Genomic DNA, 19,641 nt, shown 5'->3' on the forward strand with positions numbered 1-19,641 from the left:
GTGGTGGGGGTTAGCTGGTTTAATAACCTTTTAAAGATAACCTGTTCATGCTGGGAGCTTTGAAATGATCTTGCAGATGTCCCAGAGCTATGGATATGGTTGCTGCTTTTGTTGCTATGATTGCAGACAGCTGTATTGGTAGCTTGGCGAAAGAAGGAACAGTACATCATATGCAATCATGAATGCCTGGACTAAGTGTAGGGCTAGGATTATTTTTCTTTTATTGATTTAACTTAGAACTAATTGTTTTAAGATTACTGCATTAATATCTTTTTGTTCATACTGAGTGACAATGGACTACAATTCCCGTTTGTTTACTCTGGGCAGTGATTACTTGTTCTACTTGCATGCTGTGCTGATCAATTCTTAGAGATACAACAGGCTAAAAGCATGCAGAAGTCATGGCATCTTTGACCACAGAAACAAGAGCATTAAATACCAGTCATTACTATAGCTGCAGTACTAAGAGCACAGTAGTGTTAAGGCATCAGATATTTTACTTCAGATGTTTCATAATTTGCTTTTATCTTTGGTTTTTGCACTGAGATTTAATCAGTGATCTTGGACTTCAGTAATTGCTTGTAGTAAGCTCTTTCATTTTTGATCATTCATACAGTGTAGGAAAGAGGCTGAACCAGAAAAGAAAGCAAAGCCAATGTGAAATATTGAATGAAGATAGTGGACAATTACTTCCAACTTGTTCCCAGTCTGAATTATACAGCCTAAGCTGGTAAGTCAAATTTAATTCTCTAACTCATGTTCTCTAGCTATGTGTTGGTGAATGAAATCACTTAATAAATAAGTGTGTGGGGTTTTTTATTATTATCTATTGTATGTGTATGTTTTTATCAAATCTTCCAAAGTTAACACTTCTACATCTAGGTTGTATTTATACAGTGTGCCTATGTATGCTCTATGCTCATGTGTGTATAATCGACACACACCACTACGTAATTCAGGGATTTGTTTCCCTTTTACAATGTGATTTTAGAAACTGTGCATGAATATTTGATCAGTCCCCCAAGACAAAATAAGCTGCTTTCAGGGGTAGGTTATTTAAATGGATTTTATCTAAAATCTCCACTTTTAAAACACATGCCTGTCCGGAAAGGTTACTTTAGTAGCGCCTGGGATGTGTGATCAGAAGCCTGATCACAAAGATTAGATTACATTGTGTACAGTATGAAACATGTGTTGGGCGACTTCCCTCTCTTAGTTGGTACATGCTAAATGAGAGTGATGATGCAGAGTCTGCATGCGATGGCTAGTGTAAAATGTCTGCAGTAGACTGTTTGCCCAGTGATTCAGATATTCATCACTGGAACCATTTTTGTTGTGATTTTTAATTCTTAAAAAAGTGGGCTACTGCCAGTATTGGTTATGCCCAGTTACAATGTGAGCAGCTGCTCTGCATGCTACCCTGCAGAGCTCTACCTACACCCCCCAAACCTGCTGCACGTTTCTCGTCAATTTCTTGATTGCCTGTGACAAGCGTTAGCCAGTTAGGTCAAATATTGTGACGGTTATTTTGATGTGCACAAAGATCTATTCAGAACAACACTGAGATCGCCTAATGCTTTTAAATTTGTGACCTAAGCTAGATATGTGCTGAAGTTCCCAGAGGTGAAAGCCTTGAATATATGAACCCCAGTGCACCACCTAGCACCTACAGGGTTTGTTTTTTATAATCCACTGCTAACAGTTTAACTCTAGCAATCATCCATCCTTCGTCGTAGCACATCTTCAATTGTCCATATGTTAAACACATGAAGACATGTCTAATGTGTAACTTCAGTGAGAATGATGTATGTTTTGCTGTATCATCTGACATGGCTATGAAAGCTAACCTGAATTTCTTATAAAAGAAGACTAAAGATGTTCCTATAAAATTACTTCGATATTACAAAACTGCTACCAGCCAATTTAAATATCCCTGCATTTGAAGCAGTTTTGAATCATGTGAATTAGAGCTGGAAAAGACCCTGTAGATGATCAAATCTATCGCCTTCCCAATGCAGGATTATTCCGTGTTTTTATTGAGTCTAGTTTCCATTAATTCCCTTGGGAGACAGCTCTCCAGCTTAATAAGATCACAGTACTAGAAAGTTTTCTGTGATATGCAGCATACATTTTCCCTTTCCTTTTTTTGCATCTAATAACTGCTTATTACTTACCCCGTTGTGCTGTCCTAAATACAGTAATCCTCGGCAATATTTTGCATTTTACAAACATTGTATGAACATGCTGACCAGGACTCCGGTGAATTTGCATTGCATTATTTCCAACTATTACTTGGCTGTTGTGTGTTTAGTTCATGCAATGTTTTATGTACTTCTGTTAGTATATAAAAATAGCCCATTGAACATTTTTAAGGTCATTGATGACCTAATATGGGATCAGTGTGGATATGGTACTATTGCCACATAGAAAAATGGTGTCACTGAATCACTGCAAGTTTTACGGCTATGTTTAGTCAACCTCCTCTTGACCTATCTCTCCTTGGATAAAGAGAAACACCCATGGCATATGGTCATAAAGATGTATATTTATCATATATCATAAATAAAATAATAATAGGTAGCTCTTGTATAGCACTTTTCATCAGCAGATCTCAAAGTTCTTTACAAATGAGCCAGATAGTGTTATCCTTATTGTACTGATGGGGAAACTGAGGCACGGAGCAGTTAAAGTAACTTACCCAACGTCACCCTGCAGGACAATGGCAGAGCAGGAAATAGAACCCAGGTCTCCTGACACCCCATCTAATGTTCTAGCCATTGGGAAATACTGTCTTTGTACCTGCATATTGATTTTAAAGATCAGCTATGGCTAACTCATATAAAAACAACCCATGGGTAATTAAAGAGACAAGGTGGGTGAGATAATCTCTTTTACTGGACCGACTTCTGTTGGTGATGGAGACAAGCTTTCAAACTACACAGAGCTCTTCTTCAGCTCTGGGAAAGATACTAAGAGTGTTACAGCTAAATACAAGATCGAACAGATAGAATATGCACTAACTACTAATGCTAAACTAAGGGATCATTCAAGGTGATGTGGCCTGTAACCCACCAACCTCTCCAAGCTCAGCATCAGGAGCAAGACCACACACTAGGACACATCAGCTGAAAGTGGCATCAGACCCTGCCAGTACAACAGATGCAAAACCTGCACACACATCTCCACTGTACAATGATCAACATCCCCCACAACACACCTTTCAAGATCCATGGCTCCTAAACATGCCTATCACAACATGTGATGTACTTCATCCAGTGAACTAAATGTTCCAATAACAACTATGTGGGTTGAAACCAGACAATCACTAGACTCTCAAATGAGCATACACAGGAAAATGATAAAAGACAAAAATATCACATCACCTGTGGGTGAACATTTTTTTCCACAAAGCGATCACTCTATATGTGATGTATCAGTCCTCATCCTCAAAGGAAACCTGCACAACACTTTCAAAAGACAAGCCTGGGAGCTTAAATTCATAACTTTGCTAGACACTAAAAACCATGCCCTTAATAAAGACACTGAACTTATGGCTTATTACAACAATCTGTAACCAACTATTCCCCACTTTTTGTCCTGTGACTGCAGGGATGCTAATGGTCCCCTTTCCCCTGGAATGGCCCCTTAGAATAAGTGCTAACTATTTATGCTAAACTATATGTTCAATCTTTTATTTAGCTGTCACACTCGGAGTACCTTTCCCAGACCTGAAGAAGAGCTCTGTGCAGCTTGAAAGCTTGTCTCTCTCACCAACAGAAGTTCGTCTAATAAAAGATTGCCTTACCCACTGTGACAGGATCAGACCAGATGGTTACAGGAGAGTGTTAAAAGGCAGATATATTAGTCCCAGATTAAGTAGATCCCTTTTCCCTGGGTAAGTAACAGGGGCAGTTCCAGAACAAGCAGGAACTTGCTGGAACCAACTAAGGCAGGCAGGCTAATTAGTACACCTGGAGCCAATTAAGAGTTAAAAAGAACCTCACTTCAGTTTGTAGTGTGCATGTGAGGAGCTGGGAGCAAGAGGCATTAGGAGCTGAAAGTGAGAAGACATATTGCTGGAAGACTGAGGAGTACAAGCATTATCAGACACCAGGAGAAAGGTCCTGTGGTGAGGATAAAGAAGGTGTTGGGAGGAGGCCACGGGGAAGTAGCCCAGGGAGTTGTAGCTGTCGTGCAGCTGTACCAGGAGGCACTATAGACAGCTGCAGTCCATAGGGCCCTGGGCGGGAACCCGGAGTAGAGGGCGGGCCTGGGTTCCCTCCAAACCTCCCAACTCCTGATCAGACACAGGAGGAATTGACCTGGACTGTGGCTTCTACCAGAGGGGAAGGTCTCTGGGCTGTTTCCTGACCCACATGGTGAATCTCTGAGGCAAGCAAATCCACCAATAAGCACAAATAAGCACAGGACCCACCAGTAGAGGAGGAACTTTGTCACACACCTTGTCTCGCTAATATCCTGGGACCAACCCGGCTACAACAACACTGCATACATCCATGGATAGAACAGTAATCCTACTACAATGGTCCTTGGAAGGGTGCTGTTTAAATGTTTGGTACTGTAGCAGGATGGACCCTGCTCCTGCTGTGAAGGGGTTTAAAAAGTGGCCTGGCAGGGCTTGAGAGCAGTGGCTCTCAAGGCTGAGCTGATTGGGGAAGTGGCTGCAGCCGGGGGCCACGCCCCAAATAGAGCAACAGGGCCTTATAAGAAGGCAGGGAAGCCAGAAGACAGACAGTCTCTCTCTGGCTATAGAGAGAAGATGGGCCTGGCTGCTTAGTAGCTAAACAAGGTACCTAGGGTGAAGCAGGGCTGGGGAAAGGCTGAGGAGCTGGGGAAGCTCCAGCCTAGGAAAGCCCCAGGCTGCGGCCTAGCTATAGGCTAAGAGGTACTGGGGGTTACAGGGGGCAACCCAGGGGTAGGCAAGGCAGCAGGTCCAAACCCCTTTTGCCTGTGATGAGTGGGCTGATACTGCAGTCTGCCCCAGAGTGTGGGGCTAGATAATGACTGGCAGTAGCCACTACTGAGGCAAAGTGGGGATAGTGGGGTGGGGGTTCCCCTGGGAGGGGGAGACCCAGTCAAAGGGGCACTGGGGTCCTGGGAGGGACACGGGGCCAATAGTAAACAGGTGGATCACCGGCCTGCAGAGGGCGCTCCGGGCTGGAACAGAGCTAATTCCCAGAGTCACCAGCAGGAGGCGCCACAGGGGGTGAGTACGACCCTGTTACAGGTACCTAAAGTTATTTTGACTCTGAGGTTACACTAGCATCTTTCTCATATGTATGTAGCAGGCCTCATTCACCACTGCGAAACTCCAGCTGCACAATGCTGTAACAGTTGAAGTCAATGGAGCTGTGACATAGATTTTTAAGGGCCAAAGCAACCACCATGATTATCTCGTCTGACCTCCTGCATATCACAGCTTCCCAGACAGATTGCCAGTGTGCAACACAATGGTCCAGCTATCCATCCCTAGCACATGGGGGACTGTGATCTCCTTTAACAGAGCATCACCCAGCAGTCAGAACTGATGGAAAATCAAGACTGCTGACATTTAGAGAAGATTTGTTCAGGCTCTGCCACCAGCAGAGGCTGAATTCCGCTTCTTATAAAAGAGGTGGGGGTGGTGGCAGGGTCCACCGGGGCCAGTTAATGTATGACACGCTAGTGTGCACTTGCATTTACACCTCCTGGTGTGGACTAATGCACCGTGTAGGTAAGCCCTTAGAATGGCATTGACAGGCCAGACAGAGATTGTTTGGTCTGACTCTAGATGGGAAGGCAGCCTATTTAGTTACACAGGCCTAGATTCTCAAAGGTGTCCAGGTGCCTAACTCCAGTTTATATCAGTGGGAATTAGGTCTGTAGTGTAGACAACATAACCTTACAGCAGCACCACTGTACCATGTAGCCACTCTCTGCTGATGGAAGAGAGCACTCCCGCCAGCATAATTAAACCACCCCCAACAAGCAGCGATAGCTATGGAGTGCATCTCCTGCTGGCGTAGTGCTGTCAATACCGGCGCTTTTGTCAGTGAATCTGATGTCGGTCGTGGGAACAGGTGTTTTTTCAGTCTTGATATGGGTGTAGTTCACACTGTTGTTCTTAGTTCTTTAATGATTTAATGGGATCAGCCGGAAGTAGCAAGCATCTAATGCCACCATTGCTTGTTCTTAATCGTAGCGTGATGGCATTTCCAGGCTTGAGAAGTCCCATTCAGTACCAAGTAGAACTGCTTGACTTGTTCGTTATGAATGAACCTAGTCCTTTTCTCTTGTTGTTCTCAAGGCATTTGCAAACCGTTCATCATCTCTGCAAATGCAAGGGGAGATTTTCAGAGGCGCAGATGGGCGTTATGTGCCCAAGTTCCTTTGACTTTTGGTGAAAGTTGGGTGCTTCCTGGTTCCCTAGACCTCTGAACATCTCCCCTGTGTACACTATTCACAGATATCTGCTCAGCCACTTCGACTAACTATTTCCAGCCCTGGATTATTCATGAAACTTCCCCTTGTACTATTTGCAGTAGATGACTGCTCACTTTTCTCACGTGGGGTAGCCTCTGCTCCGTGACTGGATGCCTGGAACTTTTAAACAGGAGCAGAGTGAATTGAACTATTTTGTGAGTGTTTGCAAGACCCTTTGTGTTACTGATACATTTGGGGCTGATTCTTCCCACATGCTGCTGTACAGGAGGAGCCATATATTGAAGTCAGTGCAGGGTAAAGTGGATGTGGGCGCAGATGCCCTTTCTGTTTCAATCTGTTGTGCGGTGGAATATAGGGAAGCAGGTTGTCATGGGGCATTACGAGGGGATCTTTGCCATCACTCTGAGTGACTGAGAATAAAACGAACTTTGGTAAGGTGCTGAGTCACCTTTAAATATTAATAGCATGAGACTGTGGGATCTGAAGATCTCTGGGGGCAACACACCAAATCCATCCACCTCTTTAAACATATCTTCAGATGTTCATTAGAAACTCACTGAACTAATGGCAAGATTCTAAATAGGGGGTTAAAGCGAGCACACCCGTAACAGCCATTTTTTTAAACCGTTTTATTTCACTGACTGTACCTTTGCTCATGTTTTCAGTTAAAACTCCTGATTGATCCGCTCACTGCATCAGTAAAGCAGAATGCTTTTTGCATTTGTCGTGTGTTTGCCGTTAAAATCAGCACTTACTGACAGTTTCCACATCTGGTTCATGGAGTATCGGGGGCAGATCTATGCATGCCACTCCAGATGTAACCAATGTGATTCCACCATGTGGGTGGGGAAAAAAGGATTTGTGGCACCCATGCTGAGTGTTCACGTCCCCTGTGTGCCATAGAGACCAAATTTTGGGGGGCTCTCTTCATACCCCCATGTAGCAAGGTATGGGGAACTAGGACTAGGGGGAAATCTTCCAATATATGGATCCACTGGATATTGCCCCAGTAGGGGACGACTGCAGCACCACGCAGAGCGATTCCACTGCTGCTCCACCAGCTGGATGGGACGGAGCGGTCCTTCCAACCCTGCTTCCTGCTGCCCTTACAGAAACCCCCTTCCACTAGACCTGGCATCTCCTGTGTGTTACTTTGCAGGGAGGGGGGAGAAAAGAGGAGGATCATTTAGCTCTATTTCCCTCTACTGCAAATAGGAAAAATAATTCCAAAATTTCAGGTAAATGTAGATTTTATTTTTATTGTAACCTCTATAATATTACAAGGTTCCTTGGTCCAGTGAATGGAACACTGGACTGTAATTCAAGAGACCTGGATTCTGTTCCTGCCTCTGCTATTGATCTACTGTGTGACCTAGGCAAAGGCACTGACTGTGTCTCTATTTCCTCTGCCACCCTTTGTCTGTCTCATCTGTTTTGACTAGCTCTTCGGGACAGGGACTGTCTTACTCTGTGTTTTGTGCAAGTGCTTAGTGCACAGGGGCCATAATTTCAGTTCAGGCCACTGAGCTCTACTAAAATGCAAATTAATAATAACGAAAAAGCAAGATAACTTCTATTGTGTGCAGTCTGACTGCACCTATATTCCATGGTCGTCATGCTCAATGAAAGACGATCCTGGAGATCTTAGAAGGCCTGCTTTGCCTTGCATCCATTATTATTTTTTTTGTTTGCTCATTAGTTGCAGGGATGCTACTCACACAGAGCTCTGTTCTTGTTTGTACACATGGGTGTGCTGAGTTAACGAGGAAGTCTCCTTGTCACATGTCCCAATTATCTCGAGTCTCTGGGCATATGTTCGTCATTCAGAGACCTTGTCTATTTGTAGTACCTCGTTAGCCTGGGAAATGTGTGAGATTATTTGTAAATGGACACTTTTGTGTTCAGAATGTCTGCTTTGCCACCATTCACCAACGGGAATGGAAGACTTAGAGGCCTTGGAGAGTTGGCGTTGAGCTTTAAATCTTAGAGGCAAATTAAAGCCAAAGAGCAGCAATTACAGGACAAGAAAGTGTTTAGCAGAAAAGCTTTTATGACAATAAATGGTAGGGCCAAATTGTTAGGTCCTGATTCTGCAATCCTGCTTGTTCTGGTTGAATTTAGGGAATATCAGCATCACTTTACATACATAGAGTATAAATCCCTCTTCCCAATTCTTGTTTAATCCAAACTCCCTCCCTCTTTAAATTTTTTTTTAACCAGAATTTTTTTACCAGAATTGTTGTTTTTCCCACAATGTTCCCTGGAGTTCTTATTCCTCCCATTGGCTGGCACTCATAGGGGTGGTCCCATTGATATCCACATCATACACCCTCCCGCCCATTGATGTCAATGAGACTATCTCTGTGAGCAACAACTCACCAATGAAAAATATCTAAAATATGGCCCTTCCTGTTCTTGGTGTGGGGCTGGCCTACCTTAATGAAAGTCCGCTGCTGCACAAGTCTTGCTGTGTGTGTTACAAGGATGCGTTTTGAACGGATGAAGTTAGTGTAGCAAACCCGTATCCAACGGCTGCATTGCCTTCTCTCTAGGAACTGCCACGTGAAAATGACACAGCAAATGCAGAACTTGAACCTTTCGCAGACAAAAAAGAACAGTGGGCCGTCTTCTCCGAATGCTGCTAAACGACTGTATCGCAACCTCTCCGAGAAGCTGAAGGGGAGTCACGCATCTTTTGATGAGGCGTATTTCAGGGCCAGATCAGATCGACTCAGTCTCCGAAAGACTTCTGTGGTAATTACTTCATTTTTAATAAACTGTGATAGTAGCTAATTTCACCTTGACCTTGCTTCTCTGTTGTATACCTTTCTTCATCCTTCTTCATCTGCATTTTGTCTATTCACGGACCTGCTCTACACACCTATTCCTGAGCTTATGTCAGAGGAATCTCATTGATGTGAAGCATGTGCTAATAAGCACTATGCTTGATAACGTTTGCTCTGCAGAGCAGATATTGATGTTTTTTCTTGTGGGCCAGATTCTGGGGCACCCTTACAGTACCAGTTTTTTATTCCATGAGGAGTCCACTTTTAAGGAGTAAGGTTCTACACAGCATGCGTAAATGTGGCAGAATCTGGCCCTATAGATAAGGAAAATGTCTAGCCCACCTTGGAAATATAAGAAACGATCATTTTCTCTAGAAGTTTGACGTATGCGCCAATGTCTCTCAACAGCCAAGGAAGTAACAGTCGAATAAGTTACAATTAAGTGCCAGGGTCACAGGCTAGGATGGTGAGCACCAGATCAGAACCTAGACAGAGAGCCAAGGACCCCCACGCATCAAAGCTTTTGGCACTCTCCTGTGGTCGCAAAGCCCATCTATGGCCTTGATTGTACAAGATGCTGAGCCCAGCGCGTAGGCACTTGCTTCACCAAGCGCATGACTACTCCCATTGACTTCAATGGGGCTACTGTGACACAGCCTCGTGTGCTGCGTTCTGGCAGGCTTGGACAAACAGGCAGAGACCCCTGTAGAATGACACAGGCATGGGCTCAGTAGCAACACAACCTCATCTATTTATTACTGGAGGGAGGTGCCGAGGCAGCTGCCCTCCTGCTGCTGGTGTTGCTGAAACAAAACAGGTTTCCTCCCCTCTGGAGGCAGGAAGGACACGCCCTTGGATTTCTACTCCGAATTACTTCCTGAGGGAGGGAGGAGCAGCCACCTTGAGGGGTTGCCTGTGGATGTGCCAAGAAACACCTGCTCACCCAGCTGGCACGGTAACGACGCCTGGGCTTAAAGTTAAGTGCTGTGCTGGATCAGGGCTAGCGTGCTCAGCACCTTGCAGGACCACTCTACCTCAGGCCCATATTGCTAATGGGAACCGTATGACTGGCCAGAAAAAGATGTATGGCTTAGATTTCCTTAACACGTGCAAATCTGCCTTAGAGGTAAGAAAAATTGCATGCAGCAATACAAGTGCTGAAGCCCTAGGAGAGTTAATTCAAAACAATCACAGCCTGTAGATCAGGCTAGATGTTTCTTTCAGGAAGTTATAGGGCTAGATTCAGCCTGGCCCTGTTAGAGGGGCATGGCAGTGGAGAGGGCATTAGCAGACTGTTGTTCTCGTACATGGCCTGCAGAAGAGCTAGGCAGAACTGCAGCCCCTGTGCGATAGACGTGACAGGAAGGCTCTGTCCCTGTTCCTGTGGTGGGCACAGGGCACTGGCTGTCTCCACGACCCCGCCTGTCTTCCATGCACTGGCATGAGGAGCTGCCTGGCTGTGGGAGAGGTAAGCAGCTGTGCATGGGCTTGGTAATGGGAACACAGCCTGTATGCTTCAGGAATTTCTTCTTTGAGGCACAGCACCATCTGAGGCTGCCATTGGGTCAGAGCAGCTGCACCCCTCCCCTTAACAGGAGCTGCACGTAAATGGCACTATCTAGCCCATGGAGAGGGGTTTGTACAATGAAGTTTGGATTTGCATCTGGGTCCACTTTGGGGCGCATTTGAATTTAGGAGGGTTTGCTACAGGCCTAGGTATAGGAGTTAGCTGTGGGAAAAGCCTACTGTGTCATGATTTCCACCCCGTCCCCTGTCCCCCCCCCCCTTTTTTTTTTCTTACCAGGTTTTTTTAATCATACCTTTTGTATGATTATTGTGCTGGCAAAGGCACTGCAATATCAGGCTGAGGCATGGAGTGGCTGGAACAAGGTCCTAGCCCAAATCCCTGTTCCAAAAATCCACTTATTATGCAGTCCCAGACAGGGAACACGTCAGATCTTAAACTAGTAAGATCACATGGGTAAATCTGTTCTTAGCCAAAAGGCCGAGGAGCACATGACCGCTGTGGAGACTGGACTCCTCTGTCACCTAGTGAGCTGCTGGCTTGCTCACTCACTGCCCACCATCCTTCTCAGATCTGACCTGTCAGGACCCCCTCTAGGCATGGGAGTGTTTGTTTCAGTCCTCGGCCTTACTGACAAAACTCTATGGCCAAGTATGATGTGGACAGTTGTATAATGGGAAATAGATCGAGACTCGTTACTTTTATGTCCTCCAATCCATTATGCAACCATGAAAGTGTAATGGCTTTCTGTCACGACTGACCTGCCGTAGGCCAAATGCTAGAGGTGAACGTTTCTATATCCCATCAGTAATTCAGAGCCTGATCCAACACCTATCAAAGTCAGTGACAAGATTCCCACTGACCTCTGTGGGCTTTGGATCAGGTCTCTGCTGAGCAAGCCAATCAACCAACTATCTATTCTTTTCAGTGTTCACTGTGGAAAATAATCAGGAAACCACAATTAAGGAGTAAAAATATGAGGGATCAAGGCGTTAGCTGATATGTTTTTTTAATCCTAAACCTCAATTTAAAGGACATATGTGGTATAGGGTCGACACATTAATTAAAATCGATTTTCCAGATGAGAGAACAGGATTTTTAGACTCTTCGCTCACCGTCCACTAGTGAACAGTTTTCTCTTCATTTTTTCTATGCAACACTTTCCATTCAAGACATTTATTGTCCTGCCAGAGACATAGCCACCTCCCAGAACTGCTTTATTCTCACTCTCATGTTTGTCAAAGCACTTCCTTGCTGGAACTAGTTTGATATTTTGTTTCCAACTCTAGGACCAGACATGGACTTTCCTAGCTAACCCAAAGCAAATAGCTACACACGACTGCATTTTTAAACACTCAGCACTAAATCACTTCACTGGAACATAGCTCCTGCTTACCGCAAAGCAGCACAGTGGTTCTTTTCAGTGTGTACATTTTTGCATCTGTGTAACACCCTCCATAAATTAATCTTGTCGTGCAACTGTTAAGGGAGGAAAAACTTGAGAATTGTCCCTAAACTGCACTTGATTGTTTGTAGCTGGGTCATCAGATACTGTTTGCTCCCAGTGATGTTTTCACAGTGGAGAAATATCCTGTGCTCTAGTGGGTGCAGATGAAGTCAGAAGGCGCTTTTGAATCATTTTGATGGTACCAGCTGGTCTGAAGCTGAACATGTCGGTCTGATGAGATCACGGTGCTCCTTTCCCCCATTTGAATTCCATCCCTGGGAGCTGCAGGTGACTGAATGGTATAGCAAAGACTAAGGGATGTTTTAAATAAGAGTTTGGTGCAGTATTTGCATTAACTGATATAGAAGGTAAAGATATTTCTTGTTTGCAAACTGCCAAACTCACAGGAAGGATGGTCTAGTGGCTACAGCACTTGACTGGGGCTTGGGTTCAAGTCTGAGCTCAGTTGCAGACATCAAGTGCAACCTGGGGCAAGTTACTTCATCTATCCTTTCCACTCTCTAAAATAAGAGGCGATATTTTGCCCTCACACAAGTGTATTATGAGAATAAAACCCATGAATCATTGCAAGATGCTCAGATATGATGATGAGGGCCATATAAGTACCTCGGTAGACAGAATAGATCACAATTTCCATTATTATTTTTCTCAGTGTTCAAAACTACTGGACAATTATTTCATGCAAATACTTTTCGGCCTGTTGGTTGCTTCTGACTTGTTCATTCAGGATATTTGCAATTTGGCCTCTGCTGTTTTGATTGGATGCAGAGAGTAGGTTCCAAGGTATGCTCTCTTCTTTGTCTAGATGAAAGCAACTCTGCATCAGATTTTCTGTGTGATTATGAATGTTCGTATTTGCATTTTGGGTTGAACTAATTTAGGCCCCAATTCAGCAAAGCACTGAAGCCTGTGTTTAGGTGCATCCCTGTTCTGTAAAGCATTTAGGGCCACATTTTCAAAGGTATTTAGGCAACTAAAGATATAGATAGGAGCCTAATATGATTTTTTTCAGCAATGTCTATGTAAATCTCACTGGGCACTTAGCGGCATCTTTAGGTACCTAAATATCTTTGAAAATCTGACCTGTTAGCCTTTGCTTAACTTTATGCATTTATTTAAGTCCCATGAACATCAACAGGACTTAGGCATTCACTTAAATTTAAGCATGTGCTTAAATGCATTGAGGAATAGGGATGGTTTGCTGAATTATGGGTTTATTGAGGCTGAGTTAAAAAAAAAATCAAAGTTCCCCAATAATTTTTGCAGTATTCACCCAGAACTTGTTTTAGGTACAGCAGCTGTATAGCATCCAGCCTGCTGTCTGGTATCGTACATATAAAAATATTATATGTTTGAATAAGAGAGAGCCAGATTCTGCTCCCAGTTATAGGCTAGAAATCCAGAGTCGCACCCCTGACTTCAGTTCAGCTACACAACTCACACCGCACAATTTTGGGCCCCAAATGATAAAGCTCTATTAATTTTTCTGCTTATTCCTAATGCAAGGATTGCCCCATATGATGTAACGTCTGTAAGACTGATTTTGAGCTTTGAATGTAATATGAAGACAAAGTAAGTTGATAATATTTGGTCCTTAGATAGTGCTCCGGAAACACGAGTCAGATAATCTTCATTGCACCGTGTGGTGCGGCTTTGCCGCGGTTCGTCTCTCAGCGGGGCCGTGGGGTATCCCACCGCCTCGCTCTAGTCCACCAGCCGTTGGCTCTGCGGTCGTGGGGAATAATGCCCATTCGGTTGGGGCTCAGGCCCTTGGAGCGGGGGCTGAGTCAATAGTCAAATGGCGGCCCAGGCCCTAGGTCAGGGCAGGGCAGCCAGCAAACAGTCAGAGACCCAGGCCTTTAAGCAGGGACTGAGTCAGCAGTTAATAGCAGCCCAGGCCCTAGGTTAGGGCGAGGCAGAAAACAAGCAGTCAAGGACTCAGGCCTTTAAGCAGGGCCTGAGTCAGTAGGCAAAGCGCAGCCCAAGCCCTAAGTCAGGGCGGGGCAGCAATCACACAGTCAGGGACTCGGGCCCTTAAGCAGGGGCTGAGTCAGTAGTTCCATAGCAGGAGGTCCTAGCCTCTCCAGGCCAGGGAGAAGGGGGAGTCTGCCACCCAGGAGTTGGGTGGCAGGGGGGGACGCAGGCCCTCCCACTCCACTGCGTCCCAGCCCGGGGCCCTAGCAGCGGCAAAGACCCGCTGCTGTCAGTAGGGATCCAGGCCGCAACACACGGACATTGGTTCAGGCAGTGCTGCAGCCAGACTGGGGTCGGCTACCCCCGGGCTACTTCCACACTCCCCCTCGTAGGGTACCTGGGTCGTGCTAGCATCCTCGGCTGTCTCAAACAGCATCGGCTCCTCCTCGGGGTAGCTGGCACGGGGCAGGCTCGGCCAGTCCTCCTCAGGGTAGCTGGCACGGGGCAGGCTCGGCCAGTCCTCCTCGGGGTAGCTGGCACGGGGCAGGCTCGGCCGCTCCTCCTCGGGGTAGCGGGCGCGGGGCAGGCTCGGCCGCTCCTCCTCGGGGTAGCGGGCGCGGGGCAGGCTCGGCCGCTCCTCCTCGGGGTAGCGGGCGCGGGGCAGGCTCGGCCGCTCCTCCTCGGGGTAGCGGGCGCGGGGCAGGCTCGGCCGCTCCTCCTCGGGGTAGCGGGCGCGGGGCAGGCTCGGCTGGCCGGGTGCGAGCTCCGGCTGGCTGCGGCCTGCTGCTGTCTCCCAAGAGGGAGCTCGGTCACAGACGTCTGGCCTCTGCGGTGGCTGGTTCTTCACTGAGCTCTGCAGGTGAGCTTTTATACTTCCGGGGCTGCGCCGTGACCTCTGAGGGGCGGGCGCAGGACCCAGTGGTTCCGCCCACGTTGGTGTTAGGGGAGGCTTGTCTCTCAGCGGGGCTGTGGGGTATCCCACCGCTTTGCTACACATGGGTATTGTTTCTGTTTTCAAATTGGATGAACACGCAGGTGCTTCTGACGTATATTCCGAAATTCATTTTGAATTTTTCTTTCTGTTAATGTATGTGACAGTAAAATAGAGAGCTCAGATATTCACAGGAAATTAACTTGAAAGGGATACCAGCTCGACTGAAATGAATTTATTTTAAAGTCCAAACAAATATGCCTGGAGAAACAAAAAGTGGCATTATTTGCCAACCCTAATTTTTAATATAAAGGTGGTTTTGGTAGGTTATAGTTCATAGTTCACAATCCTCAGCCTTAAAGCTGCAGGGAGCAAAGGAGTGTAACGCTTTTGTTCTTCTTATCTGGAATGTTAATGACCCAATTTAAAACATGTTAAATGTGCCTAGACAGCAGAGTGACGGCCAGCTATTAAATACATGTAACAATATCTAATTCCCATTGACTCCAATTGGAGTTGAAGAGCTCAATATGTTTCAAGCTCCATGCCACTAACGAATAGGTTTTCTCTTGTCTGAGCAAAGAGTTTCATCATCTCAGATGGGAGGGGAACCCCACAAACACATGAAGAAAGTGCTGAGTTTTAATTTCAGAGTGATCCAAATCAAGCATTAGAAAAGCAGGGGAACAGATGTGTGGAGCTGCTGTGTAGTGCAAGGCAACTGCTGCATTGCAGAAAAAATTCCTCTCCTTTTAGGCTTTGCCTTACAATTGAGAAATACATGACAGGATCTTTTCTTACATTTATTTTAGACCTGCCCTCACAAGGGAAAGTTTGCCTTTAAAACTGTTCTAATTATGATTTAGATAACCAGAGGATAATCTCTATCCATCTGCCATTCATTCATCTATCATTTGAGGATTTTTCTCTTGCACCCCTCCCACTAGCATCAAAGCACTGGGTGGGTATATGAAATCTGGCTAATAGAATTCCTCATATTAAATACAAGGAGAATTAATTAGTTATCTTGAGTGTCTTCCCTGAGTAATATTTATGAAATGTGAAAGCAGCAAAGAGTCCTGTGGCACCTTATAGACTAACAGACATATTGGAGCATGAGCTTTTGTGGGTGAATACCCACTTCGTCGGATGTATTCACCCACGAGAGCTCGTGCTCCGATATGTCTGTTAGTCTATAAGGTGCTACGGGACTCTTTGCTGCTTTTACAGATCCAGATTAACACGGCTACCCCTCTGATTATCTCAGTAGTTGCAATATTTCTTGTATTTCCCATGTTGAGCAATGTCCATGTTTTCTCTAACCAGAAGGCGCACTGTACTGTTACATTCTTTTTAATAAAGTTATTGTATATGGATTGAGGTAGTGGTTTGCTTGTTTAGAACATTATAGCTAGAGCAGGTCAAAGTTCTAACAAAGTTCTTCCATCAGAAAATGCCATTTTGTTGAAAACTAAACTTTGTGCTGGAACGAGAAGGTTTAAACAAAGGTTTGTTTTTAAAAAAGACAAAACTTTGAAACAAAGTGTTTTTCGATAAGGTCAAAACATTAGGAACATTTTGATTTTTCATTTCAAAATGTATATTATAAATTATAGGTTTTTTTAAAGTTGAAATGGGAACGAAACATTTCAATTGACCCAAGACAAACAAATTTTGAATTTTTTGTTTTGTTGGTTGGTTGGTTGGTTGGGGGTTTTTTGGTCTTTGATCTGCTTCAGAGCTCAGATCTATTACACTGAGGATCTCATCCTGGTACATAGCGTACATCACAGAGCCCACCACACAATGTGGAACAACTAACAGAGTATTAATACAACAATTCCCTTGACAGGTATTAAAGATATACTGTCTTGAAAAGCTAGTATAGGCCTATATCCACCAAAGTATCCATTAATTTTTGGGTGCCCAACTCGAGACATCTTGAGCCTGATTTTCAGAGGTGCAAATCACCCGCAGCTCCAGCTGAGTTCCATGTTATCAGAGTTTCCCTTTCACAGGCAATGCTTATTTTCTTCTAGTGGTCCACAGATGCCTCCTTGGAGTCTCCATAATCCCTTCATTTATCCCCTTTTTACTCTCCCACGCTCTACCAGGCCTCTTCCTGCAGCAACGAGGGCCTGAACGCAGAGTTAGGCCATGCTTCTCCTTCAATAGGCCAAACGGGAGTGCTAGTGAGTGTGCTGAGCAGGCTGCCTCTGTAACATTTCCGCTTCCAGCAGTGAGGGAGAGCCAAGCTTCAGTCCTGAATCTCTCTCTCGCTCATATCCAAGTATTTCTTTAATGCTCCCCTCAGCACAGTACATCCACCCAAACCGTAGCTCCCTTGCATGGCATCATGCTGAGCTCTCTTTGCACAGCTGGGCCAGTTGCTTCTAATAATTCACTTTTAAAAGAAGAACGCTGTTGGGTAATTATCACAAAGGGACATTGAAAGGGAGTTTAAAGTAACTTGGCAAATAACACGTCACCACTGTAGAGCACTAGAAGGATGTTTTCATAAACAAAAACCCTGCAGGCCGTGCTAGCTTCCTGCACCTGCTTCTTCCCAGCTCAATTAAGGAATGATATGTTTCTTTGCATCCTACCACTTTTCCTTTATGACTGCTCTTAGTTCTTATATCTATTGTTGAGGAGAAAAGGGGCCTCACTGTTCTTTTCTAGCCTAGAATATTAGCCAGGGTGGGTAAAGAATGGTGTCGCTAGCCTCTGGTCGGCAGAGGATGGAGATGGATGGCAGGAGAGAGATCACTTGATCATTGCCTGTTACGTTCACTCCCTCTGGGGCACATGGCATTGGCCACTGTCGGTAGACAGATACTGGGCTAGATGGACCTTTGGTCTGACCCAGTACGGCCATTCTTATGTCCTTAGAAGATGCTAATACATGGTATATCCTTGGGTCCTATTTTTCAGGTGCTCACCCACTCAATCTGCATTTTTCCGAGTACCACACAGATACATATATTTGGTTACCTGACGATATTTTGGAGGTACCCAGACAGTTAATCTACTTCAGTCCCATCCCCTATTCTTACGTCATGATGACAAGCTCCACTGAGTTTCAAGGCCTCTCCTAGTCAGTGTTTTTCTCTGGAAGCCGGATGTGAAATTATTAGGGTATTTAAAAATGACCTAGGGCTTGTCTTCACTGCAACAGTTAGCTTGAAGTGGTACACTCAAGTTATTGCAGTCGAGCTAACCTACCCTAGCTTGAGTGAGATTGATGACACGGCACAGCAATAGTCCAGTTGCACAGAGTGACTGCATGAGCAGTAGTTGTGGGTATGTCTATACTGCAAAGTTATTCCCGGTGATCGGCATATGGGTTAGCCTGGCCAGTATGTGCGCATTTCCCCTGCAGAGCCTTACCTGCGTTACTGTATCCTCCCTGCTTCTGCTGTCACTCGTGTGTCTCTGGGGGTATATCCCAGGGTTCTTTGTGCTGAGACAGACTAGGATTCTTTCACTGTCAATTCTGTCAGTTGTGGGAGAACTTGTCTGTCCCTTGGGGGAATTGTGGGAAGGGTGTTGGGGGACCATCAGGACTTATGTGATCTTGCTTGAGTCCGCATTGCAGAGTGGGTGGATTCCAGCCTGAGCTTTCACCCATGCCCTCAGCTGTTGAAGCAAGCACAGGTTCGAAGCACAAATAAGCACATGCTTGGGGGATTTGTGGTAGAGGGATGTGGGCAACAATGCATGCATGTGCTAGTATTACAGCGTAGACAGACCATTTAACTTGAGCTAGAGGTTTTTTTGTGGGAATGGGAGTCAGGTTATGAGCAAAACTCGAGTTATAACTCCAAACTCTTACAGCAGTGAAGAGAAGCCAGATATGCTGCTAGCATGCAGAGACCACTGCCTATCATGCTGACAAATATATATATTTTTTTTTACTGCTACTCCCCCATCGGTCTATATCCATCTGTTGTCTCTTGTCTTATAATTAGATTGGAAGCCCCTTAAGGCAGGGACAATCTTTTTGTTCTGTTTTTGTACAGAACCTAGCTCAGAGGTGTCCCGCTTCACGACTAGGGCTTCTTGGTGCTATGGGAAAACGTCATAATAATAATAAGCCCTGAAGAGTTCAGAATTTATGAGCAATTTCAGAGCCAGTGCCTGGTACCAGCTCATGATAAAGCTGCAAGACACTTTTTGAGTTTTGCTTTGTTTTAGTTGGCTGTTGATTACCTTGGGTTACATCCCCCAGGTTTTTGCTTTGAGTTTTGGGGGTTGAACAACCTCAGAGTCAAGCCCTCTGTCAAATCCACAAACTTTCACCCAGTTTCACATGTAAATCTTAAAAGATCACTTCTGTGGCTTGGTTTCAGGACAAACCTGTAAATTGGTTCAGATTTGCTTTGGGAGGGTTGTGAACCTCATTGAACCTTCCAACAAACCTGAACTGAGTTCAAGGGTATAATGAAACCTGAAGCAAGGGGAGATGGGCTTTGTTGAAAACAATTTGCACATCTCCAGGGGAAGCTAACGGACTGGTAGGGCCCTTCCTCTAGTCTTTATGCTTGGGCTATAGGATTGGGCCAGTGGTCCC

The 19,641-nt window shown here is 45.2% G+C and overlaps 1 protein-coding gene and 1 non-coding gene across 2 annotated transcripts in view; one reads left to right on the plus strand and one right to left on the minus strand.

Annotated features, from left to right (window-relative positions):
• Positions 1 to 630: 630 nt before the first annotated feature.
• Positions 631 to 19,641, plus strand: part of ANKFN1 (ankyrin repeat and fibronectin type III domain containing 1) — a 102,463-nt gene continuing 83,452 nt past the window's right edge. The window contains exons 1-2 of the mRNA XM_044981860.1: positions 631 to 730; positions 8,997 to 9,198. Coding sequence (XP_044837795.1) covers positions 9,013 to 9,198 — 186 coding nt within the window. The 5' untranslated portion in view covers positions 631 to 730; positions 8,997 to 9,012. The remainder of the gene's footprint in view (positions 731 to 8,996; positions 9,199 to 19,641) is intronic.
• On the minus strand, positions 11,062 to 11,247 carry LOC123347082. Its single transcript, XR_006573036.1, has one exon. It is a non-coding gene; the product is annotated as a U2 spliceosomal RNA (small nuclear RNA).

This window comes from Mauremys mutica, chromosome 12, assembly GCF_020497125.1.
Source record: "Mauremys mutica isolate MM-2020 ecotype Southern chromosome 12, ASM2049712v1, whole genome shotgun sequence".
NCBI classification, from domain to species: Eukaryota; Metazoa; Chordata; order Testudines; family Geoemydidae; genus Mauremys; species Mauremys mutica.